Here is a 27,890-nt window from a genome sequence, read left to right as displayed (position 1 = left end):
CAATAACACACAGAGCGTTTTGTACTGCTGAGAACAAGCTGTGCTCCACTAAAGAACACTCTTGCTTATTGCAGGTTTAAAATGTTATGCGTCTAACCTCAATGGTACTCACATGCTAACAGATAGAAGAAAATTAACAAAACACTAGCTATAAATCATTTTCAGCTCAAAAATTGAAGTGTCAAAAGTACAGAAGCCTTCCCTGTATTTTTATCTGAAGATGGTAAGATGTATACAGTTTTCTGTGTCATTTACCCTTGCTGTAACTCTCATTGCCTTGAAGGGGAGCAGGTTGAGATGGCACTGTTAGTCTATAAATTGATTAATGACTTCAACTGAAGTCCCTGCAAGGAGCTCTTTTAGTGGTTGTATTTAGTGCCAATAAATATTTCATCCCCTTGGGTGTTTTACCCTTTATTGATTTTCTAAATTAGTCATGGTCAATATAATTTGGCTTTTTTCACAAAAATGAAAAAATCCTTTTTTTCCACATCAAAGTGAAAACAGATTTCAACAAAGTAATGTCAATTAAACAAAAAAAAACTGGCCAATTGCTGTTAGTAGTCTTACAATTAGTGAAATGGGGATTTCCTGAGTGCAGTGAATGTGTCTCAAATTATTGTAGTATAAAGACACCTGTTTCTGGAAGGTCCAGTCACTGGTCTATAAGTATTCCTGGTTACCATTACACTATGAAGACAAAAGAACACTCATAAAGTCCATCATCAAGAAATGGAGGGGATAAGGCACGTGAGTAAATCTGCCTAGATCGGCCGTCCTCACAAACTGAGTGACCGTGCAAGAAGGAGACTAGTGAGAGAGGCCACCAAGAAACCTATGAATACTCTTAAAAGCTTCAGCAGCTGAGATGGGAGAGACTTTATACAGCAACTGTTGCCCAGGTTCTTCACCAGTCAAAGTTTTAAGGGAGAGTGGCAAAGAGAAAGCCACAGTTGGAGAAAACTCAGAGCAAATCTCAACTAGAGTTTGCCAAAGGCATGTGAGAGACTCCAAGTTATTTGGGCCGATGAGACCAAAATGGGGCTTTTAGGCAATCAGATAAGATGTTATATTTGCCAAACTAACACCGGACATTACCACAAACACACCATCCTCACTGTGAAGCACAGTGGAGGCAGCATCATGCTGTAGGGATGCTTCTCAGCAGCTGGCTCTGGAAGGCTTGTTCAAGTAGAGGGTAAATTGAATGTGGCCAAATATAGGAAAATCCTGGAGGGCAGTCTTATTCAGTCTGCGAGAGAAGTACGGCTTGAGAGAAGATTTATTTTCCAGCAAGACAATGACCTGAAGCATACAGCAAAAGCTACACAGAAATGGTGAAAGCCCAGACCTCAGTCCAAAAAAGACTTTGTGGTTGGACTTGAAAAGGGGTGTTCATGCCTGATCCTTGTGCAACCTGGCAGAGCTTAAACAGTTTTTCAAAGAAGAATTGAGTAAAATTGCAGTGTCCAAATGTGCAAACCTGATTGAGACCCATCCACACAGACTCAGAGCTGTGATTGGAGCCAAAGGTGCATCTACTAAATACTGACTTCAAGGGGGTAAATATCTATGCAATCAGTTATTTTACATTACATTTTTTTTATTTAATTGACACTAGTTTGTAGAAATCTTTTTTTTTTCATGTTGACATTATTTTTTTAATTCTTTTTTTAAGTCAAAAAGCCAAATTATATTGACCATGAATAATTAATAAAATCAATAAAGGGGTTAAAAATCCAAGAGGGTGAATACTTTTCCAGGCACTATAACAAACTCAAATTAATAAAAATGCCGTTTTATAACCTACAAAAGCAAGCAGGAATATAAACGGCTCAAGTACTACAGGAAACAAGTTGAGATTTTTTTTGGCATAAAGTAGTAGAACTCATGCAAAGAGATGAAGGTACACTATGTTCCCAGGAGACACCAAATCAACAAACCCTAATGTTCCTCTTAGGAGACTTAAATTAGGCCTTTTATTATTTTAGCTCATGTTGAATTCAGTTTATAAGTGATCACCTGATAACCTTTCTCGTCTTCTTCACAGACCAGTCTCAAGCAGAGAGATCGAACTCCATCACGGTGGCTGGAGCAGTGATGGGCGCAGTCCTCGCCCTGTTCCTCATCGCCATCTTCCTCATTGTAATCCTCACCGCCCGCAAGACCCCACCCAGCAACTTCTCTGACAAAGTGTAAGTCTGACTAATAATTCATGGTGCAGATCATGCTCCGCTGGTTAATTAATGACATGATCCTTACAAGGTTGACTAAAGCCCATCAGAGGGTTTGTAGAGTTTCTCGTCTCTCTTGCAGAGCACAAGTAGCAATGAAAGCCCTGCAGGACAAGGTTGAGGGTCGGTACATAATTGCTGTCTTGGCAGCAGGCCTCTTGCCCTGTTTAGCTCTGTGTGCACCTATAGTACTCAAGTGTTTGTTTTTTAATGTTAGAGCAAAAAAGAATAAGTCTAGGTTTAAATTATTCAAACCAGGAGTGACTTTGTCTCAGTTTGTGTGTGTGCTCTTTGTTTTGTCAATCTCTACTGTGTATGTTCTGAATAAGACTGTCTGAGGCTGAATTACAGCACTGAACAGGATCCTTTATGTGGTCTGGTGCACATGAATGAAACCTTATGGGTTTGTTTTGATTAAGTCTGTTTCTATTTAACATTTTTAAGTCCACACTGCAACACAAAGGTTCTGCTGATTAACCTTGTCCTCCTCACATACAAATCATTGTTACGAACCTGTGGAGCATATCTGCAAGGTTGCAGGTTGATCCCCTCATCAATCCCTGCTAAGAGTGTCATTGAACATGCTCATTCCAGGGAAACGCAACTTCATGTGTGCACCTAGGAAGGTGGCTAGATGCTTGATAAATGTCTTTTTTCAGAAGCATTTTGCCGAAGGCGCAAAATAAGAGTATGCTCACCTGTTTGTAAGATTTTTAAAAATTACTTCCTTTCTTCTCACCCCTGGCATTAACTGAAAGACCTCTTTTTCCTGTATAAAAGCCCCTTTTTTTAAACAAAAACATCTATGTCTTTATTCAAAACATACTGCTGTCTGTAAAATTTGCATCCTAATTTTTTCCCTTTTAGGGACAACTGAATGACTTACACTGTTAATGCCCCAGACTGAGTCTGAACTGTCTGATTATATCACAATGAGAGTGGTAACAGTTTCCCTTTCAGACCCTGCTGACTGAAAAAAGCATGAACTGAGGGGAAAAACATTCAACACCTATGCATGGGTGTAGGCCCTGCATCCCGACACGGACACTTTACAGGACGGTGAATCAGGCCACGTGTTGGTCTGTGGTCAATGCCACGACAAACTTAGCATCTTAAGTGTGACCGTGGCTGGAAGTCCCAGTGGGATGACGGAGGGGGCGGGTGGACGCAGGCCTCGTCTCTCTCCTTCATCACACACTGACACGAGTGTAGGACATCGAGTCTCTGAGAGCACCAACTGTAATCTCTTACTGCCTCTCATCCCGAGTATGAAAGAGAAAGAGCAGCATCAGTGATGTACAGCGCTAGAAAATCAATGCCTGTCATGACATCATTTTATGAATGGTCAAGGTCAGTTTGTAGGTTTGGGTTTAGTAGTGGATTAGGATTTTAGTGAATGACAAAATTAGTCTGAATTAACCGTCTTTATGTGGTTTAGAGGAACTCATACTGTTAGGGATTTTAGAGCAGCTGTCAAAAATCTTCAAATTTACTTTAATCACCTCTATGCCCATGTTCTCAAGTAACCTAAACCCTGTGGATTTAGACGAGATGTTGTCCTTGTCAGTGGATCCCACTGCTTAAAGAGGCAATAGAGAGATTTTGGATTATACTTTAATTAAACTGGTGGGTGTGTATGACACAGTGTTTGTAACAACAGTGAAAATAAGGAAGAAAAGCATAAAATATCCTGACTTTGATTCCATGGACATCATGTTTTTACCCCACACATGTCAAATTCAGCCGCATTTAGATATAAAGACTGAGCTGGCACTCTAGCATTAGTTTGGCATGTGCAGGTTACCAAGAATCTGCTTGTAATAATGAATCCAAAATGTTTGTTGGGTTAGGTACAAGATGTACAACCTTATTTACTAAAAAGTCAGGACAGTATGTAAAATAACTTGGAAAAAGTTGGCACATTATGTAACATGAAATACAGCAGAGGGAAACCCAAACACTGCTCCCAAACACTAACATAGTGTTGTTGAATAGCAACAGTGTTAGCCATGACCCTGTCCCAGCTTTTTAAAAACATTTTGCTTTTAACTGAAAGTTAAACAAAAATTGAGTCAGACAGTCACATGGGTACATCACTGTCTAATTTTGTTGATAAAAATATTAACATGTTGCTGATTCTCTCTCTGCAGGGTAAAGACCAATTACTACGTATTATTCTTAGGGGTGCACGTTACTAGACACTGGTTCTAAAACTGCTTCGGAAAAAGGACTATCTGGTAAAGAAAAATAGAAAATGACTATGATGAATGTGATTGTTTCTCTGGTGGCTTAAAAAAGAGAGTTGTAAAAGCATAGCAGAAAGATGATTCCTCTATTCAGGTTGGTGCATTCAACCAACATGCAAACAACATCCTAGACCATGTTTCTGCCTTATTTTTCATTATTTTAAAGTGTAATCTTATAAACTTAGAGACTTTTTTCACGACTGCAATTTGGCCTGATGGTTCATAACACAGCTGCCTGTCATACAACAAACCTAAATACTGTTTAAAAAGACCCCAGTTAAAAAGACCCCAGACCCCAAACCCCAAACCCAGGCACAAACTAGCTGCTAGGCCTTCTGCGCCTCTGATTTTTTAATCACTTGTTTGGTGGTGTAGTGCAGGGTTTACATGGGTATAGGCAGTATACCCCCTAATTTCTAGCCTGCATAACGTATATCCACTTTAATGAAGAGTATACCCTCTTCTAAAGAGTGTATAAATTAAGAGTTTACCCACTTCTTCACACTCCACTACACCACTCTTTAAAGGGACTTTAAAGCAAAGGTTGCTGTTATATTAATTTTCACTCCAGTGCCAAATTTGTGTTTTACTTATGTTCAGGCATCTAAAGCACATCCTGAAGTTTAGGGAAAAGGTCATAGTTTGGCTTAAATACGTACTAATCAAGCTGCAACCTTCAGTGATGAAAAATGAAGCAGACCGGCTAGCTGCAAACCAAGATACACCCATTAAGTCCCATATTAGAACTCAACTTTTACAGCAGAATAAACATGTTTACAGCCTAGTTCAATGACAGATTTAGTGCCAATAGATAATTCACATTTTGGTTTACATTGTATGGAGACTCATACTTTTTGACGTGATTAGGTCTTTGAGTTAGTCATAAATGTACTTAATAAGGGGTGTGGCTGGGTTGATTGTCAGGTGGGCACATTGTAGCTGTTTGTCAGGAGTCTGAAGACCAACCTTATCTCCACCTCTTTGCCTGCTGCTAGGCTGCTTGAAAAAAATAATTTTAAAATGAAGTAAACATTAATTATTTGTTTCACCTGGGAATAATGACAGTGGGTGAAACAGCAGAAATGCTGGATCCTATTCCTACCATGCTACCAGAAATCGTCTATATGTCCTAGGTGCCTTGTAAATGCTCAGAATATCAAAATGTCACACTTTGTTTCACCATAAATAGTACAAAATTATAATTTTCCAATTAAAAGAAATACCCAGGTGGCATCACTATAATATCATCAGGGTTGTAATATGTGACTCTGAGGTTTTTCTTCTCAACAGCCCCTCTTTGAATTTATCCAATAATTGGATTTTCACGCAGCAGAAAATATCATTAAACTAATTGTTTCATGCTGCTTCTCTCTAATTACACACTTTTCTCTATCTGAGGTTCATTCTGGAGATTCTCTTTACATTGTTATTTCTCTCTTTCTCTCTCTCTGAAGGATTGACCTTCCTCCAACACACAAACCGCCTCCTCCCCACAGCGGGAGAGCACCGGCTGTTCCTCTGGGTGTCCACGCATCACAAGTGGCCTGGCTCTGTCAGGTAACCCCCTCTCCCTTCTTCTTTCACAATATCATACAAGTACATTAGCTGCATCTGAATCATAGCTGCACCACAGAGACTAACACAACAGGAAGAGGTAAAAATCAATATATGTACACTCTGGCTAATGTCATTATATGTTTATTAAGCAGGAGTCCATTTAACCCCTTCTCACTGATAGTTTAACGTCCTGAGCTTTTGTTTGAAATGCATTTCAGTTTCTCATAATTATTTGGGATAAGCAGAACCTAATGAGGCAAAGATATCAGTCTTATTTTGAACAGGAAATTCTTTGGAATTTTCCTTTCCAAAATCCATATTAATTCCCAAAATTAAAAAAAAAAATTACATAAACTTTGTGTGAAAATTCTTAATAATTTTTTTTTAATCCATAAAAAGTTCTCCAAAATTTTTCTGTGAAGTCCCGAAATGTTTCAGGAAGTCTTTATCACATATTCAAAACATTCCAATAAAAGAATGTATCCATGTAAATTCCTGGAAACTTTCAACCCCAATTTACATATTCCCTATAATTCCATGACAATGACAGAAACCAAAGAAGGTCTCTGAAATTTCTATGAAAATTCTGAAAAAAATTCAAAGAACACCTACTATCCTCAAATTCCCAATCAAATTCCCAAAAAAAATGCAAGTCACACACTTTGCCATGAAATTGTTGAAAATTTCCAAACACGTTTTCCAAATTCCCGTGAAAATACAGGTAAAAATCCCTCAAAACATTTAATCAAATCCCCTAAAATTTTCATAGAAAATCTTGAAATTTCAAAGGACAACCCCCATTCTCAAACAAATTCCACCCCCCCCCCCCCAAAAAAAAAACAACAAATACATTTCCCAGATTTTCATGAAAATACCTCCAAAAATCAAATCCACAAAAAAATTATGAATACATCGTCCAAAATATTATCTCAGAAATATTTCAAAGCAAATCCCCCCACAACTTCCAATGAAACTCTTCAAAATACACAAACATCCCCAAAATTTCCATGAAAATGATCGAAAAATTCCAAACAAGTTTCCCAGAAATATCCAAAAAGCAAATTCTCCAAACATTTAAAGCAAATTACTTAAACTTCATTGGACTTTCTGGACAGTTATCTCACAAATGATTACTTTGTTGTGGAAAAGCCAAAATATGATGTCCACAAATGTCATGAGAAGTCTTAGGATGTTAAAATTTAATATATCTGCTCAGCTCAATTCCAGATTTTACAAGCCTTCACTTTTTAGTTGTAGAGATGCCAGAGGGAAAAAATTATTTTGTTTCTACTCACATAGACAGAAGAAATCATGTGAAGACAAAATTATTGAATATTGTACCATGAAAGAGCAGCAGCTGGAGGTACATTTTGTCTCACTATCTTTGGTGGATCTGTCCCGCAGACTCGCAGAGCAGAGCGCAGGTATGAGCCAGCTGAAGGGCAGAACCCACCTGTTTCAAGGCCAGGACCACCAGCAGCAGCAAAAAACCCGCCCACCCAGAAGCAGCTTTCCCGTTTGGAGTGGGTGTGTCATCAGAGTGGGACTGACCGGGTGTTCATCAACCACCGAGAACATTATGTGTGACAGACGTCCTGCACACTTCACTCTGTCTGAGCGACAGCACGTTTACAGGCTTCACGTGATTCACTGAGTCAGCATCCAGAGGCCCAAACATCTGGTAGAATTAGGGAACAACCACACCTCATAAGCAGTATTCACACATTTTCATCATGTTTTTTTTACACTGTTAAATGTTGTATGTGTTAAAAGAGTCTTAACATTTTACAGCAAATGCAGATAACGTTTATTTTGCTGAGAAAAGGGTACATTTCTTATCATCACTAGACTGGAAACTGAAAAAAAAACTAGCAAAAGGAACTAATTCCACTTCAGCAGCCTTACACGAGCCTTAGAGGTGACAGCTGCCATCCAAGAAGTATTCCAAATGTAAACTTTTTTAGGATTATGTGGGCTTGACAGATCTGGTTTGATTGACATCTCTCTGGCTTGGAGTAATGCATCATTTTACATTTCAGTCACAGTCAGAGGAAAAAGTAGAACATGAGTCACAAAAAGCTGTGCTTCTCATTTCTAAACAAGCACTTAGCATACACATGCAAGTTTAACTGAGATTCCCCAACTTTATCTTCTAATGATAAATGCAATGCTCAGTGGCGGCTGTGTGGCTTTGGCTAGTGCTGTATAATTGCAGTACTTAACTCCCTTCTCTGATGGTCAATATCCGCAGCTGAAAATAGATCCCTAATAGCCTGTACTGAACTCCTGCAGCCAAAGCTAAACGACCACGGTCGACACTCACATGCAGCCTTTGATAACCAATTGCAGAGGTTGCTCATGCTGCCATGTGGCACATTTTATATTTTATCCACAGAATTATTCAGCCAGTTTTTAAGGTTTTGAATATCTGAGCATGAGCTTTAGCTTAAAGCTCTAGTGAGTAGTGTTTTTAAATGTCCCTGAAACAGAAAGAAAGTAATACTGGTATCTCTTTATGACCTACAAAAGCAAACAAGACCATCATCAACAACACCATTTAGTTCTTTACTGCTCAGATCAGTGACTGCATCCACTTTAGGTGTTAGGTGTTAGATGAGGTGGTTGACAGCATACTTTTTTTTTTTAAATTGACTGATAAGGCTGAAATTATTAACCCCCCTGTGAAAATTAATTTTTGTTTTTAAGTATTTCCTAAGTGCCGTTAAACAGAGATAAGGATTTTAATAGAGCTTGTCCAAACACCCTAGTGTTATTTTGGATGCTTACGTTATTGTACACAGAAACAAAATTATTTCACAAAAAAACAAAATCTACCAGGGTCTAAATTTTTAGCCCCCTTTACAACAGACCTTTTTTGTTGAGCCATAGCACAAACTACTGTTGTGTAATGATGTTCTTTAACTTTTTTCAAAAGCTCAAAGCTATCATCAGGAAATTCAGAGAGCGCCGCACAGTACAGATTAAGGCTGGCAGAGGTAGGAAGAGAAATTTTTCAAAGTCTCTGGAAAGAAAACTAGTAAGAGATGTGTCTAAAGACCCCAGAGCGTCTGCCAAGACACAAGTGAATGACTTAACCAAGTCAGGAATTGTAGTCTCAAAGAAGACCATTACTGGAGTCCTGCACAGGAATGGACTGTGAGGTTGCAAAATAAGAAAGACTCCACTTCCGCAGAAGAGACACCTTCAAGCCAGGCTGATGTCTGCCAAGGACAACCTGGAGAAGAATTATGAATACTGGCAGTGTGTCCTTTGTTCAGATGAGATCAAACTAGAGCTCTTTGACCAAAGAGATGTTGTTTATGTGTTGAGAAAGAAGGAAGAGGCGTATCACCCAAAGAACACCAAGCCCACAGTGAAACATGGTAGTTGGAGTATTATGCCTTGGGGATGCTTTGGTGCATCTGGAACTGTTAATGTTATAAAGGTGGAAGGAATCATGAAGAAAGAAGGATATTTGAAGATTCTGAAAGAAAACCTCAAGCAGTCAGCAGCAAAACTGGGTCTGGGTTGTCACTTTGTCTGCCAAGACAACAACCTATAACCTATGTGGCTCCTGGTGAAGAATTATCTCCAAAAGACCAAAGTGAGCATTACTGAATGGCCTGCACAAAGCCCTGATTAAACCCCATTAAAAAGCTGTAGGCTGAAGTGAAGACCAAGGTCCATGCATGAAGACCATCAAATCTGAAGTAGCTGAGAGATTGGCCAAAAAGAATGGGCTGTGATTCCTCAGAAGACGTGTCAGAGACTTGATGAAAACTACAACAAACAACTGCAGGAGGCAAAAAGGACACACCACTGACTGTTAGCATCAGGGGGTTAATAATTAGACCCTGTAGTTCTTGGATTTTGTGAAATTATTTTTGTTTCTGTGTGCAAAATAAAATAATGTTATCCAAAATAAAACTAGGATGTTTGGAAAAGCTGTGTTAAGAATTCCTTGCTCTGTTTAACAGCACACGGGAAATGCTTTTTCAATGAAGAGATAGCCTAGTCATTTCAACCTCATTTGTGGTTTTGGGGGCTTTTTCTGCATTCATTCATAGGAGGTGAAAAGGAATAGAATCAGATTAGAGAAAGGACTCCTACATTTGATTGTTTAAAAAAGCAGAAATAGATATTGAGTTGAAAACAGCACCTATATGTCCAGATCCAAAACATGCTAAAACAATGCTAAAAACAAGAGCAGATTATTAAAAGTCGATAGAATGCTGTGAAACTAACGTTTTTTCTCAGTGTCACAATAGACCAGTTAAAAAATAAAAAGGCCACAAATTTAGAGTAGAACTGAAACTTAAAACTTTGTACACTGACTGGCTGATACTCTCTAATACTTGCTATTAAGGAGGGATCATTGAATAACATAGCAGGCTATATTGGAATTGTGTTTCCGGTTGCTTTATTCAATTGTGATTGAGGTGGAATCATTTTTACCCTGTTTAACCTCTGGAGAGAGTCAGGCTAGCTGTTTCTCTATGCTTCAAGTCTTTCTGCTAAGCTAAACTAGCCTTTCTATCTCCTTCAGGTCAGAATTTCCAGCATAAATATTAGTGGTGTCAAGCTCAAGGGTAAAAATGGGAACTCTCTTTTGCAAATATTACCAGTGTGTGACATCAGGTAGGATCCTCTACAGAAATCACTGCCCTGTCATCAGCTGTAGTAGATAGAAATAGAAAACAGACAAAAGTCATGGTCATTTGCTTTAACAAAAACACCCTTTTCTTTTAGATAGGGGGTTCCAGCATGCATAAATGTGAGACTATTCTCAGCCATATCACCAGACTGAACCACGACAGATCTGAAACGGCTTAGGTCCACTGAGACCAAATGTACTAACTGCTACACAGACCATGAAGGGATTAATTAAGGTGTTTCTGTCCCACTTCTGTTATTTTCTATCTTAATGTTATGACAAAATGCTTTCTAGCAGCAGAAACTGCAGATGTGTAAATGTAGCCTCTGTGTCAGCATAATTAAGTAGAGTTTTAACCTCCTACTAATCAGGGAAAGAGTAATATAAGACATTACTGAAGACAGTCATTTTCATATGGTGTATACTTTAGAGAAATGCACTTGAGTTGTGTAAACTTAGTGGAGACTTGTGGCGTCACTTATTGACTGTTTGTTGAAAACAGAGGGGATTATATGCTCCTGCAAATAAACCATGTGTGACTTTTATGTTGAAGATCTGCAGGACTAACAGTTTAAAGTGCCATATTGACATTTTTGGGTATTTTTGTCTCTGACAACATGTCTGCTGTAGATGTAGATATTTCATAAGCTGTTTTGGTGTGTGATATCCATATTAAAGAGCACATTGTTTTTAAAACGCCATGATACTGTTGCATCAGTAGATATAAACTCATCTGTTTTTCTCTGTGCTGAATAAAAAAGCTCCAAATGAAGGTGTTCAGTAACCTTGTGAAAGTAAACAGAGTAGGAGATGGCAGCTCTGAGTCACCACACATGGAAACAAGAAGAAGTCCTTGAAGATTTCAAAGAGAGTTTGAATTGACGTGTGGAGGCTTTCTGAGAGGAATTTATCTCAAGGTCACACTCACATTGTATTCACTGTGATTCTCACAGCAGGGAGTTTTCATGACCACAAACATTGAGTGTAGATGACACTGTGTTTACGACTGAGGAGGCCTGACTTCTGCTGTATGGTCAATGAAGAGATGGCTAACATGTTTGATGGGATTCTTTAATTTCAGAGCATCAGTCAGTGATCAGTCTCTCCATCGTCTCCTGCATTGTTGACACTTTCTAAGAGTGACACCTAGTGGTTCAACATGTCATTACAGCTTCTGGAGGTGAGTGCTTATCACCATTGCCTTAACCTATTAGGACTACACATGTACATATGATGACATAACATCTTGGCTTTCCTACAACATCTGAATAGTAACTGCTGTTATAATCTCTGCAATAAATGGCAAGAATGTCAATTGAAGTTTAAAAAATTTTCTTAATATAAAGCAAATTTGTCTTGGGTATAGAGAAAAATTTGCTCACTGTGTGGAACAATAAACTTTATCTGCCATCTTATCTTTAATGTTAGGAGAATTTGCTATTAATTTTTCAGGACTTTAATTAAATCTGTGGGGAATTTGTTTGGATATTTTTTGAATTTGCTTGGACGTTTTTCAGAATTTTCATGAAACTTATTTGTATATTTTTAAGACTTTAGTTGAAAATGTTTCAGGCTTTTTCAAGGAAAAGTGAGGAATGTATTAATAATTTTTAGGAATTTGATTTTTGGGGGGAATTTCCTGAAAATTCTGAAAAAAGATTGAATAAAAATTTGGGGGAATTTGATTGCAATTTAAAATTTCAAGATTCTTTTATTGTATTTTGGGGGATTCGTTAATATGTTTGGGGGCATTTCCCTGGCTTTCATGGAATTTTGAGGGATGTATTTGTACATTTTTGGAAATTTAATAAGAACTTTCAGAGGGAATTGCTTTGAAATTTTGGATAATTTGCTCTAAAAATTTTAGTAATTTACATGGCATTTTGGTGAAGTTTTTATTGGAAAGATTAGGCTTTATGATCAAGTGTCACTGAAACATTTGGGGAATATTTGAAGAAATTTGGGGGGAATTTTTCATGGATACCTTGAAAATATTTCTAAGATTCTTCACAGGAATTGTAGGTAGTTTCTTTGAAATTTTAAGGAATTGTGAGGATTTTGGGAGAGAAAATTTCCAAAAAATTCAGAACTTTTATCTGTGGTGTATTTTCTGGAGGAGCAGGACCTTCTGGAGATTTGTGGACATAATTTTTGGTAAAAAAATAATTCCTTAATTCCTGTTAAAAGACAAGGCTGAACTTTCAAACTTATCAGGTCTTTCTTATCCTAAATAAGTGGGTGTAACTAAAAATTAATTCCAAACAAGCTAAGGTCTCAGGAGGTTGATTCATAGAAAATAAAAATGGCTTCTTGCTGCCCTCTGTTGATGAAAACTTCACCATATTTATGAAAAAGTCAAGGTATTAACTTCCCAATAACTGTTATTGCGTTAATTTGTGACAAAGGTAGATTTTTTTAAACACATTTTTAAATTTGAAGACCATTATATGTATCGGCCAGACATAGATGACAAATGGAAACACCGACTATGTCCTATAGGAAATTTCACCAGCATGCTTTCACATTTGTTTCTTGATTTTGCTATTCAAATGTTCTCACAACAGAGAGATCTAGTCTCCTATTTACGCATCATTAGTTTGCTTTTGCTAGGTAACGGTAAATGTTTTCAGAAGGTAAGGCGGGTAAATCAAGCAGCAGTTGTTTCAGCATCCTGGTTTTTCAGGCTGTTTCACTTGTACCAGTGTTGATTAAACCCTGGCTTCAGATCAGCTGCAGGGACTTTCACACCAGTCTTGCTCAAGTCAACACAAGCACCAAAATACACCTAATCTGGGTGATGAACAGAGCTGCAAGCTAACACATCTTTACTTTTCATAAACAACATTTATTGGGGCAGAATATGTAATTACTAATGACAATACCAAATAAAAAAATACCTTAACATATAAGTCAATCCAAAACAAAACATTAAAGTCTGTAATGTTTATATCCACATACATTGACTGGATCATGATTACTTTAAATTTTGTGCTTCATTTTATGGCCGAAACAAGTGACAAACACCTTTCAAGGAAATTATAAATATGCTAGCATCACATTCACAGCTTAACCCTCACAGAGAAAATATCAGTATTGCGCTGATACTGTCACTGCTGTGCTATGCTATCACTGCAGGGAGCTGTTGAATTGGTGTATCTTTAAAGCGCCAGTACAAAAATATTTTTCTTTTGCATACTTCTAGTTGTAGGAAAAATAAATCAAAACTTTCTAAATGTGGATGGCACTAAAGACAAGAAACCATAGCCCCTTGCCTGCCATGTTAGCAGGGTCTGAGGTTTACATCATCAAATTACATTGACTAGTTCATTAAGACATGTTAGTATGAGTGCAGCTGCATTTTATCTTGCAATACCGTCCACTAGAGAGCACCACATATTCACCAGCATAAATCGAACATGATAACAGCTGCTCATCTGCTGAACAGCTGCATTAAATCGCTGCTTGCAGCTGTACTGGCTCAGATTTGACAGTGAAAACCAAACAGTTAAATAACAGTACACCCAAAACTGATGTTTGTATCATTAGCTACCCAATTGATTTATGCTTACCTTTTTCTAATTGTTGACTGACAGCAGACATTAAAACAAAAAATATTAAATTGGATTATGTAATCTTCATATTAGTAAAGATTAAATGTGAAAAACAACTAAACAGAGCATGGTACTGTCTCATGTGGATATTTTAGTAATTGCAAGTGACCTTCACTCATAATCAAATTAACTTTGAGGCTCTTTTCCCTTTACAGGCTGTCAGCAGCATGTTGTATGTTAAATTAGTTTATTTTCTAGATGTGAATCACACAGTTATACATCTGAGACAGGGTGCATTAATGTTCCTCTTCAAATAGTTTTTGACTATATAGTAAGTAATAGTGGTGTATGATTTAAGACTCAAAATAACAAGAACAAATGTATCAAAACAGCAAAGTAGGCCAACATCTCTTCTGCTATTGTTGCGTGACTGTTTATCAACACAGTTTGAGAGACGAGACAAATAGCCTATGCCCTGGTGAGAGCTGATTAGCTTAATAGAATATTTTATGTCAACTATGGATTGGCTTAATGTCTTCAAAGGCTTAAGGAAAAAACACCGACATTGTCACTTTATAGTCAATTCCCTCCAGCTCTACTTAAGATTGTTGCTCTTTTGCTTATTGTTATCACCCAGACATTGTCTCTGTTAGTTAATTTACCTCTGGAAAAGCCCTGTTTCCATTTGAAATGCAGTTATTTTCAACAAAAATGTTTTAAATCTCACTTCCCTTTAGGCTACTCATTCAGCATCAATCAGTAAACATTTAGCTTGTTAGCATAGCAAGACATTTAGTGGCTGAAGAGTCGCATATTTACCTCAAGGAGTCCTTGGTAAGTTGAACAAATTAAAAAGTAAAAACTGAGTGACAATTTGGCTGGCATTTAGGTAGCTGGACATAAACAAGACTGCAATGCTTATTCAGCTCTGTGTCGGCTAATTGTACCAGTTGGCTAGCTAGCTAAGTTACTGTAACAGTTTGTGTTGATAGTGTGCTTTTTGACCCACAGCTAAAAAATATAAGGGCCAAAAATGTTTTCTTCTGTCTAAAATTAACAAAGGTTTACATTTTGTGCAATAAGGCAGTCTTTTCTGCCACAAAACTTTTGTTGCACATACACAGTTAGCAACTTTAGTTGTGTTATAACTACATATTTCCTTCAAAGAGTCCCTGGCTCTAGCAAAAGCAGCCAGACAGATAACATGGAAATCAAAAAGAGTGAATATCTGACAGGTACCTAGCTATGAGGATGTAAACATGACTCCAAATAAATAAATACTAGTGTAGCTATGTGCAACAGTTAGCTAGCTAGGTTACTGTAACTATTTATGTTGTCAGCTGTTGACCATTTGATTAACAGATAGATCTGAACGCATAAAAGCATTTTATTTTATCAAGCATACTTTTTTGTGCTATTAATGAATGTCTTATGATAGGCTTCAAACAACACATCTTTAGTTGTAGCAACTTTAGGGAAGCTAAGTTAGCTTTCAAATTTTGTAATGATGAGCAGAGGGAAATGGTCTTGCTATTTGTAATAAAAGTTTCATTACATTTGTAAAAAGTTGCCTCTTGAAAGCTTTTGCTAATAGCTTGATTAAGTAACAAGCATAAAACCATGACTGATAATTATTTCAGGTAGTGTTCATGTCAGTTTTATTCTATCCAGCCAACAATGCATGATGCTAAATAATGAAAGACATAACACTTCCCTGCTCGGTTATGAATAATTTTGCAGCTTAACAGGAACACAGTGCTCACCAGCTATGTATAAATAGACCTGTTATTAAAGAAAAAAGAAACAGTGATATCCTGTGCCGTCCCTGCTTGGAGAACATGACTGTGTGAACTGGTTATAATATACTCAGCCCATTGAAACAATCTCAGTAAATAAAATACTTCTCATACTCTCTCGCTCGCTCTCCAGGAGTGAATGGCAGCTTTGTTTCAGCTGTCAGGAACCATTAAACCGTGCTCCCATAAACAAACATCATGGTGGAGAAATGGAAATGAGTGACCTCTCCGGCGGCCCCACAGAGGACAGACCATTCCAACATTTTTCAAATCCCAATATTCTGGGTGCTTCATGATACCAAAAACAAGTTACTTGGACTTCACTTTCTGTTTGGGGGCAGGTGCTGCAACTGGTGCATGTGCGACTGCTGGTGCAGGTTCAGGTGCAGGAGAAGGTCTAACTGATTCAATCAGACCAAGAACCCTGCATCAATCCATGTAAAAAGGTGGGAAAGAGTAAATGTAAAAATTAGTAAATATGTTGTAAGTAAAAATAGTAACACTTTAAACAACTATTATGTAAAGATCATAATACTTACATGTTTTTGATTCTTTTTACAAAGCCTTTGACTGCCCTCACCATCCTCCTTATCCGCAGCTGCACAAATGACAGAAAGGTATCAATGAAGCATATTTGCAGCTAACCTCTATTTAAAGGCATCAAATTACATTTTACTTTCTACGGTTTTGCCGTTGTATTTATGCACTCATATTTATGCACTTTTTATTTGGATGTTATTTTTCACATGAGAGCTTGTTCAAAAGTTTGTTTGTTTGTTTGTTTTTTTTTGTTTGTTTGTTTTTTGCTATACAATGTTTTATGATTAAAAAAAGGATTAACTTTCTCACCTTCTGCTTTTTGTACAGAAGAGGAATGGAGAAAACTGCAATCACAGCTGTAAAGCAAAGGGTAAATTGTGAAAATAGTAAATGGTATGTAACTATGGTATGTAAAACATTTTTACTATTAAATAATCTACACTAAGTGCCCCGTTGTGGTAAAGTAAAATCAGAATTTCAGAAATTAACTCAAAATTAATAAAAGAAAAAACAGAAATATCACCTTTACATAGGTATTCAGACCATTTGCAGAAACACTTGAAATTCAGCTCAGGTTCCCTTCTGTTTCTCTAGATCTATTCTGAGATGTTTCTAAAACTTTATCGGAGTTCACCTGTGATAAATTAAATTGATTGGACATGATTTGGAAGGGCCCACACCTCCCTGTAAAAGGTGGCAATGGCAAAAGGTGGCATGAGGTCGGATTAACTGCCTGCAGAGCTCAGTAACAGGGCTGTTGGAAAGCACAGATCTGGAGAAGGCTAAAAAATATCTTCTGCACTGAAGGTTCCCAAGACATCCCAGGCTGTGGAAATTGTACCACAGTACAAATGTCTTGGTATAATAATTAATAATCATCAGCACTAACATTATTATTCCTTTGACCTTTGTCGCAACACAGAAGAGGTCTGTGCTGTGGCTCACCAACAGATTTATTTTTATCATAAACTGAGAACTTTAAATATTAACACGTCTTTTACGAAAATGTTTTATTCTTGTTTTATCGTGTCCATTTTATATTTCTCTTTTACCTACCGGTTTGAGTCTCTCACTGTAAAAAAAAAAAAAAAAAAAAAAAAAAACATTGTAAAAATGAGCGGTAAAATTGCAGGGATAAAATTTGAAAAGCTCTCCTTTATAGAGCTTGAGGCACAAGGAAGGCCAAAGCCACCCTTGCTAATAAGAGTCACCCCTTTTCTTGTGAATACAGGCTGCTGCCATCTGGTTGCAGAACTTGACGATATAAGAGTGTACTTTTTCTGGTTTCTGTTGGCCTCATTAATAACTTGATCTAATCTGTCCCTTTAAGTTAGAGTGGCCTACATCTCTGCATGTTTGGTAACCTGTGTTGTAGATTTTGACTATGTATCCTCAGTGCAGGTTGTTTTTTTTTTTTGTTGGTTTTTTTTTTTGGCAAAAAACTCAAAACTCCAAATGAAAGACAAGCAGGCTTTCATGTGTTTTGCACCAAGGAGAGGCTTCCATCCAGCCACTCAAAGTGACCATTGTGTTCTTGGTTATCTCTCTTAGTAAGGCCCTTGTTGCTTTGCAACAATCCTGTCTCTGAACTCTGCAGACAGTTCCATTAACCTCATGGCTTGTTCTTGCCATTTCCCCTTGAGGTCCCACCCTTTTTTATTTACCTTTCCTGGGAAAAGAAACTGATTTTCTCATTTAAACCTGTTAATCTCTCAAAATCTCCAGAAAACAACCAAAATTTACACCTTATGGAACTGCAGCATAAACATGCATGTCAAAAAGGGCCTCTGTAACAACACACTTGTCCAGTCTTCTTGCTCAGTCAGATGGTTTCTTCAATCCATTAAATAAAATTAATTTGTTAAAAATGTTCTGAAATTTTGGTCCCAATTAATTATTCAAGAGATGACGATGGGTCCGAAGGCTGGACCAGAAGAGAACCACTGCTTTGGAACATACCTATGTCCCTCATCTGATTTGTTTGTGGCTGTTTCATCCAGAGAAATACAACCAATCCTAATATTTAAGGCATCAGACTTGTTTTTTTTTTTTACCTGTTATCACCAGAGTCAGCCCGTTGATTAGGACGCCGACATAGGTCAACAGATACAGGAGGAAGACAAACTAAAATAAAGAGCAGAGAGTTGCAATGATTGTCAATAAACAAACATGCCATTGTAATGTGAGGGTTTTGGTGGTACTAGCAATTCAGTATCAGTTTTTTTGTCAAGTTTAATTGTAGCTGTCAATTTTTAATCATCACAATCAGACCTTTATAGAGTCGATTATGCTCTCGACGAAAAGCAGGCGTTTGATCTCTGTGACAGCGAATGCGATCAGCAGCACCACCTCCTCCACCAGCATCACTGTCTCCTTTTCCGTCAGAGAGCTGTCATTATCCAGGTATGACCTGCAGACAGGGACACACATGCAGGCTCTGAGGATCACAGGAGCCTCTTACATCTAAATTTCAAGTTTACAAAAAGATATAGAGGCTCCACATTTGATCACTAGAGCATCATGACTGACACTTTCAGTAATAGCTTCCTGTTATAGAAGTAATGCTGTGCTTTCTAACTAAATGTTGACAGACTCACTGGAAGGGATGCACCCCAGGGTTCCAGCGTAGCAGCTCGAGCAGTTTATAATAAAAACGGAGGGGGAAGGTGACACACATGACACCCAAACAGATGTGTGAGAGCACAGTGATGGCGCTGAGCTGGAAGATACTGGCCAGACTGATCACCAGCCCTGTGAACACCACACCGGTCCACCTCATGTGCTTCCAGTACACCAGATCCACAACTAGACAAGAAGTTAAACCCAGGTCAGTAACAACGAAATCAAATATGATTAACAGAGGGAAAGAGGGGAATGTTTGAGGAAATCAGTGACAGAAACATTTAGTTTGTACCTTACATACAACTTTATCTACAAATATTTGGATAAATATGGTTATATTCAGGGCTGCACCTTAAAGGGGGGAAAATGTGGACATACACAGTATTATCAGAATGGCACCAGCATTGGCAGATATTAGCAGCACTATTGTACTGAGAGATATGAACATTTTGCTGATATTTACATCTGATATATCAGCTGCAAAGATTGGAAGCATGTATGAAAATGTTTACAGAGTTTTAGGCTGAAAAAACAGACCTACATCAGCTGAAGTCTTTTTCTTATTTCATCGTCATTCATAAATCTCAAAGTGTGTTTGAAGGACCCAAGTTTTAGGTTTGCACTACATTTACATTTAGGTGTCAATATTGGTATTAACTAAAATTAATTTGTTAATATTTGATATCAGAAAAATCCAACATTGTGCATAACTAGAAAAAGGGGTTCAGCTTTCTGGGGCCCAGCTGCCAAAGGGGGCCCAGGGAGGCACATGACCTTTACTAAATAAGCTATGCAGGGCTATGCAGCTGTAAAGCAATGATGAGTGATGCATTTGTTTTTTCCTGTGCAGACATGTATGTATTGATGTAGGAGCGGGCACATGAAGCAGTTAGTTGCCTGCATCTACAGTTAATTTTTTTAGGAATTTCAGGGCCCTGACTTTTTCTGTGGGTCAGCCTGATTGTTGATTAGACTCTTTATATTTTGACTTCCATAGTTTTATTTTGCATCACCTGTCAGTTAAGCAGTGTTTTTGTCTGATTGCCTAACTATTTAGGGGCACTTATATAGATGTAGATATGAGATGTCTGAATTTGTTTGGCAAGACTAAAATGCCAAATGAAAAGTTGTAGGATCATAAATAAAGCTCTTTTATTTTCTTCCTTTACCTTTATGGTGTTAATAAAGAACATAAATCTGGGTTCAAACCATAAATTTAAACCTAGGGCATTTCAGGCAGCATCATCTTTTTTATAAGACTCCTTTCTTGCTGTTAAAGAAGATATTTAGGGAAAAGATCTTGGAATCTATGCACTGCTTTGAATAATGCATATTTCTCATGAATAATAAATGAAGGAATAATTATAGGATGAGTCATTGTGTGATATTCCATATTCAATCACTTAAACATTAAACGAGGCTCTGCACTCCAGTATGAATTTCTAGATAATAGTTCAATCAAATCAAACACTCTGTAATGCTTCACATAAACACAGACATACTCAAAAACATACATTTGTCATGCTTGGGCACACAGTTATTAGCTTTCAGGGTAATATATACGGCCGTATTTTATGGTTTTGATTCAACATTAAGCTACTAAGACTACTGAGGTAAATAAGAGCCACTCATACTTATGCTGCTGCTCCTATGAAGTCATTCTCCAAGCATGGCACAACCACAACTTAACTCAAATTCATATTATATTCAATTAACAGCAGAAAAACATGATATAAACTGCCCAGACAAGAAAATACACATCAATCACTTTTTGTTGGACAATGTGGACTTCAAAGAATGAAACAAACATTATTCAGTCAGCATAAGGGTCTCATTAAGTCCAAGTCTGTCCATCTGTCCACAGAATGAAAGACATGCAGCACTCAGTGTCTGACTGCTCATCTTATCTGTATCCACACCTGCCCAGCACAGAGGAAAAAATAAACCCACAGTTACACTCAGACCACCCCTCTGTCTACTCTAATTCTCCTTACTTAAACATGTCTGTGTTTATTTCCTTACGTTTGTTCGCCATTTCTGCTGCGCTCCTGCTCGCTCTCCTCTCCTCCTTCACTTCCACTGTCGGCTTCCACTCTGGGCTTTTTTTGGCCACCCAGCTTGGTCAGCAATATAAGGCCTGGCTGGCCTAATTTTATCCTGTATTGGATACCCCCTGTTTGGATTCACACACCCACACACACACACACAAACACTCAAATGGGGAACCTGAGACATCAGCATGTCGTCCCTTAGCTTTCAGGGACTATCAGGGATCCTCAGCCTGTCAGTGGCTGACCTGCACCCAGAGGCCTCACATGCAGCCCAGACAGAGAAAAATAGCTTTTTAAGTCAAATTTACTCCAATAGGGATCAATAAGGAAGAAGAAAATCACAGTCTCAACACAACTGTCCTCCAGCTGTGTGTAGAGCAGTACTCATAACAGACTAATGAATTTATAATGAAGCTATGGAAACAGGACACCCTTGTTTCATTTTTTAATGCGTACAAGAGATACAAATGATTTTCCTGCAGCGTTCTTTAAGAGACAGTAATTTCATTCCTGTGCAAATGTCTCTGATCACTGCAATTTGATTTAATTCAATTATTTTTATTATCATGAATTTGAGAAGGCAAAAGCATCAACACTTAATAATAATAGTCATAGGCATTAATGCTTATAGTAAAAATATAAACGGTATTACAATGAAAGTGATAACCAGATAAGTATGAAAGATAGTCATTGAAATGATATCCATCTTTATCTTTGCTCAGTGATACTTTGCGTAAATTCTTGGTGTTACTTCTGGTGCCTTCTCACAAACCATTGTGTTTCATAATAACACAACGGCAACCTGATAATTAGGTAGGTGGGTAGGTGGGTAGGGAGGTATGTAAATAGGTAGGTAGGTGGGTAGTTAGATAGCTAGGTAGCAAGATAGGTAGGAAGATAGGTAGGTAGGCAGGTAGGTCTGTAGGTAGGTTCGTAGATGAATAGGTAAGTTGGTAAGTAGCTACACTATATTGCCAAAAGTATTCGCTCACCTGCCTTGACACGCATATGAACTTAAGTGACATCTTATTCTTAATCCATAGGGTTTAATATGACGTTGGTCCAGCCTTTGCAGCTATAACAGCTTTAACTCTTCTGGTAAGGCTTTCCACAAGGTTTAGGAGTGTGTTTATGGGAATTTTTGACCATTCTTCCAGAAGTGCATTGGCTCTCAGTCTTCAGTCTCTACTTCATTCCAAAGGTGTCCTATCGGGTTGAGGTCAGGACTGACTCTGCTTTGTGCACTGGTGCACAGTCATGTTGGAACAGGAAGGGGCCATCCCCAAATTGTTCCCACAAAGTTGGGAGCATGGAATTGTCCAAAATTTCTTGGTATGCTGAAGCATTCAGAGTTCCTTTCACTGGAACTAGGAGGCCAAGCCCATGTCCTAAAAAACAGCCCCACACCATAATCCCCCCTTCACCAAACTTTACATTTGGCACAATGCAGTCAGACAAGTACCATTCTCCTGGCAACCGCCAAACCCAGACTCGTCCATTAGATTGCCAGATGGAGAAGCGCGATTCACCGCTCCAGAGAACGCGTCTCCACTGCTCTAGAGTCCAGTGATGGTGTACTGTGCACCACTGCATCTACTGCATTGCACTTGGTGATGTATGGCTTGGATGCAGCTGCTTGTCCATGGAAACCCATTCCATGAAGCTCTCTACGCACTCTAGTTTTCCAACCTTTTAAGGTGCTTAACACAAAGTGTCAAATTTACCCTTCACACACATATTCCCACACCAAAGTAGTACCATAAAGGTTCACTGATCAGTAAATCATTCATACACATACATGTACCAGAGGCTCTGTCTTCTGGAGCAATTTGGTGTCAAATATCTTTCTGCAAGGACAACAAAACCTGTATTTAACATGTAGACTGGAGGAACTATGGGTCAAGCTGCCACCTGATTGGAGGGCAAACAGCTTTACTTCTGAGCCACAACTAACCCACACACAGTGACAGTAGAAAGTTTGATACAGACGGTATCTGTGTTTTAGCAATACAGATGATAAGTCTTAGCTTATGCCTGGTATTGGATGCTGGGAATCATTTCAAGTATTACATTTTCTTCCTGCACACTAGAAGTTGTGAAAACAATTTTATTATATTTCCCTTCCAAAACATCAGCTTTTGCAGGTGTAGGTATCATATTAGCCACAGTATCTACTGGCTATTTTAAGTCTACTGTTTACCAAGGGGGGGGCTGCACAGCAGCGCAGAGGTTAGCGCTGTTGCCTCACAGCAAGAGGGTCCTGGGTTCGCTTCCAAGTCAGGGCCTTTCGGTGTGGAGTTTTCATGTTCTCCCTGTGCATGCGTGGGCTCTCTGCGGTTTCCTCCCACCACCGAAAACATGCTCATTAGGTCGATTGATGACTCTAAACTGGCCGTAGGTGTGAATGTGAGCGAGCCTGGTTGTCTGTCTCTATATGTCAGCCCTGTGATTGGCTGGCGACTAGTCCAGGGTGTACCCTGCCTCCAGCCCAATGACAGGTGGGATAGACCCCCCCCCCCCCGCGACCCCAAACGGGATAAGCGGAATAGAAAATGGATGGATGGGTGTTTACCAACGGGGCTGTTTTCCCCCGTTTCAAGCTTCCTCAAGCATTTTTTTTCATAGTCACAGAAGCATGACAAACCTCAAAACATTTTTGTGGAGGATTACACAGAACGATGATGTGATCGTGGATGATTTCACAAATTTAATCACTTATTTGGGGAGAGATGCCAAACAAAACAGCTGTGAGTCATGCTGTGGTGGCACACATAATCATGCAAATCCAAAATCATATTTCTGCTAGTTCAAATGAAATAAACAGCTAAGACATGATAAAAGCCTGCTGTGATGAACCACATTAGGCTTAGAAGGGATTAAGCATTATTGCCATATTACATATCAGAAAGAAAAATATGCCATTATTTTAATTAGAGCAAGATGGGATTTTGATAAGCCATCAAAGAAGTTTAATGTTGCATGTAATAAGATTTGGAAATAACAATTCAGATCAAAGTTTTAGTTTCTTGAAGTCAGTTCACAAAGAAGAAATTCTAAATTTATATGATAATAAAAATCAAATATGATTGATGGAAAAAAAACAACTATGTGTCTAAAGTCTCAGCAAGCAAATATTTGCTGTTTTGAGACTAATGTCTCATAAGTAAGACTACTTGGATCTCAGATTTTGACAGCAATGTATTTGAAACGATATCGGGCTGCACAGTGGATCAGAGGTTAGCTCTGTTGCCTCACATCAAGAAGGTTCCTGATTTGAATCCTGATCGGACAGGGCCTTTCCTTGTGGAGTTTTCATGTTCTCCCTGTGCATTTGTGGGACTCTCTGGGTATTCCAGCTTCCTTCTACAGTCCACAAACAGGTTAATGATGTCATGATTGATGACCAGCTAACCTTCAAGCTCCATGTGGCCTCGATTGCTCGATCCTGCCGTTTCGCCCTCTACAACATCAAGAGGATCAGACCCTACTTGACAGAGCATGCTACACAACTCCTGGTACAGGCTCTTATAATATCACGTATTGACTACTGTAACTCATTACTGGCAGGCCTACCTGCATGCACAGTTATACCTCTGCAGTTGATCCAGAACGCAGCAGCACGTCTGGTCTTCAACCAACCCAAGAGAGCTCATGTCACGCCTCTTTTAATCTCTCTACACTGGCTTCCAGTTGCAGCTCGCATTAAATTCAAAACTCTAATCATTGCTTACAAAGCAGTAACTAAAACTGCTCCTGTTTACCTGGAGTCCCTCATCCAGGTCTACACCCCTTCTCGCCCACTACGCTCAGCCAGCGAAAGGCGCCTGGTACTTCCAGCACATCATGCTCCTAAGTCACTAGCTCGACTCTTCTCCTCTGTTGTCCCTAAATGGTGGAATGAATTACCCAACTCCATTCGATCTACAGACTCCCTGTCTACTTTCAAGAGAAGGCTAAAGACCCAGCTCTTCAGAGAACACTTTGCACTTAGCTAGGCAATTCTCTACTGTTGTCCCCAGTAGTAGATTGAGTCTCAGCCAGACTATTCTCCACTGCTGCCCCCAGTGGTTGAATGAGTTTCCCAACTATAGTTAGCTCGCACTGTCCTGCTCTACTTCTGGGATTTCTTTGCCCAGCTCTTTGGGAATGATCCAGCACTTGGTACTTGGTAAATAGTTGTTGTGAAGTCTAATGAATGGCGATTAGTGATCCCACATTTTCCTTGATTCATTGTTGCTGTCAAATAACTAAAAAAAAAACAAAACATAAAAACAACAAAAAAACAAAAAAAACAAAAAAACAAACAAAAAAAAAAAAAAACAACTACATAAACAACGTATATTTTAGGTACTCTGCCTTAAACTCTACACGGCAGCACTTGCGTCCAATTGGACCTGAAGCACTTGATGGCACTTACTGATGTTGTTTCTTCTTGTCTAGATCATTGCTTGTGTTGTTCTTGCTCTCAAATGTACGTCGCTTTGGAGAAAAGCGTCTCCTAAATGACATTGTAACATTGTAACATTGTAAGTGGTGACTCTAAACTACCCGTAGGTATCAGTGTGAGCATACTGTTTGTCTCTATCAGCCCTATGATTGACTGGCGACCAGTCCAAGGTGTACCCCGCCTCTCGCCCAGTGACAGTCAGGATTGGCTTCAGCTTAAGCAGGGTGGATAATGGATGGATGGTAATAGGTTTAATAAATCAATGATAATTGTTATGAGTCAATGAGATGTTCTTCGATGTATTCTGGATGGGTTTTGTGTTGCAATTACTGTCACTGGCTAAATAAACAGAAAATCTACTAGCCTAACATCCTTTGATTAAAGAAAAGAGATGATCAGAAGACGGACAGGACTGGTCTTCAAGACAGGAAATACAAGCTGGGTAGGCTCACCTGTGTGTCAGCTGCTGGGCCACTGATGTTGTTTCCAGGGGCAACTGTGACTTTGGTAAAGTCAGTCGTTTCACAGTTGAAAGGTTGTGGGTTCAATCCCAAGCTCCTGCGGTCACATGTCGATGTGTGCTTAGGCAAGACACCTAACCCTCAATTTTATCGGCCCTATGTAAATGGGTATGGATGCATTTGAATGGGATTTGCTAATACTAATGGCCAGTTCTCCATAGCAAATATCTGCCAACAGTGTGTGAAAGTTGAGTGAGTGGTGTGAAAAAGTATGAATGGGTAGGTGTGACCTATGGTGTAAAAGTACTTTGAGTAGTCAGATGACTAGAAAAGCACTATACAAGCTCAAGTCCATTTACTCTAGAACAGTGGTTCTCAGCTGATCCGGCCTCAGGACCCACCAGTCTGTCTTATGACAGGTCGTAACCCAGGTTTTCAGAAATATTTCAACAACGCATGTTTAGTTCATTCATGAATGTGTTGCAGTTTGGAGCATGATTGGACCAAAACACCTGATATAAAAAAGAAAAGGGACAAAACTGGCAAATTGTATTCCCTCTCTCCCTATCATTATGTGTCATTTTTTGTCAATTTTCCAGAGAACTTGTGAAATTAATTCATTATCATGGGAAAAGTAGCCATTATTGCAAGAAGAGGAGATAAATTAGTTGAAATATTGATCAAACATTTAAATATACCCCATTTCACAGTAAAACAGGGTAAAATAAAAGGTACCGATGCATGTTCAATAAGGACTTCAGGACTTTTGCCATTTTTTTCCAGACATCTAGTCACAGCCCAATGAAAACTGCTCTGCAACCCACTTTTGGGTCCCAACCCACCAGTTGAGAACCACTGCTCTAGAAGGCATTGCAGCGAGCCTGAGCTTCCTTTATGTTCAGCTTTTTTTGGTTGGGCTGTGACTTAAAAATGATGATGATTTATTCAAGTCTGTGGGTTGTGATAGCCCACAGAACAGCTGTTGAGTCCAGTGTTTTGTTGATTTGTGTTACCTAATGAGATGTGCTACTTTGCATTCGTGTGCACTGGTAAATGGTTAGGGTGAAGGTTAGGGACAGGCTCGGCTATCGTTTCAAGCTGATGTAGCAATTTTCGACAAAGCAAATGCTTTGGATCACAACATAACCCACATGAAAACCAGTCCAAAGCGATTTACAAAACATAGAAAAAAGAAGAGGAACTCTAAGTTTTAAACCATTCTAAAAACTGGTCTTTAGTTACAAAGATTTCTAAATAGCTTCTTTAAAATCATATAATTCCAATGGTCTGCCTCTGTAAGCCTTTCCCAAACATCAGTATCCTGCAGCCCATTTGGAAGTCTGAAACCAAAGACCAACCAAAGTACCAAGTACTATTTATGAGCCACCATCATTTGTACTGATGTGATCAGGTACCTGTAAAGTCACCTATATATTCTTTACAAATATTCATCTCTTTAAATACACTTTGTGACTCTGCAAACTCTTTTGTGGCACTTAGGAATTCTTAAAAATAGTAGAATGTTTGGCTGTGTCAACAGTTAATTCAATACCAGTTATACCATGACACCAGTTCTGTGTATCAGACTGAAAAAGAAATATTTAAAAGGTGACCTGTACAGGATGTTAAATCCTCTGGTTTGTACATTCTGGGACCTTTCACTAATAAAACATAAACATGTTATCAAGTGTTTAATACTTATTTAAAATGTGATTGTAGTTTTTAAAAATT

At 38.6% G+C, this 27,890-nt stretch overlaps 1 protein-coding gene across 1 annotated transcript; it reads right to left on the bottom strand.

Moving 5' to 3' along the window:
* Positions 1–13,549: 13,549 nt before the first annotated feature.
* On the bottom strand, positions 13,550–21,291 carry rtn2b (reticulon 2b). The gene is made up of 7 exons (XM_041801734.1): positions 21,223–21,291; positions 19,176–19,383; positions 18,850–18,988; positions 18,633–18,702; positions 16,888–16,934; positions 16,578–16,636; positions 13,550–16,462 (listed from the first exon to the last, which is right to left on the bottom strand). The coding sequence occupies exons 1-7, from the start codon at positions 21,233–21,235 to the stop codon at positions 16,348–16,350; spliced, it is 651 nt and encodes a 216-aa protein (XP_041657668.1). The 5' UTR covers positions 21,236–21,291; the 3' UTR covers positions 13,550–16,347.
* Positions 21,292–27,890: the final 6,599 nt, after the last annotated feature.

Source organism: Cheilinus undulatus, linkage group 12 (genome assembly GCF_018320785.1).
Source record: "Cheilinus undulatus linkage group 12, ASM1832078v1, whole genome shotgun sequence".
NCBI lineage: Eukaryota > Metazoa > Chordata > Actinopteri > Labriformes > Labridae > Cheilinus > Cheilinus undulatus.
Note: the sequence above shows the minus strand (reverse complement) of the source record. Positions and strands in the feature narration are given on the sequence as shown.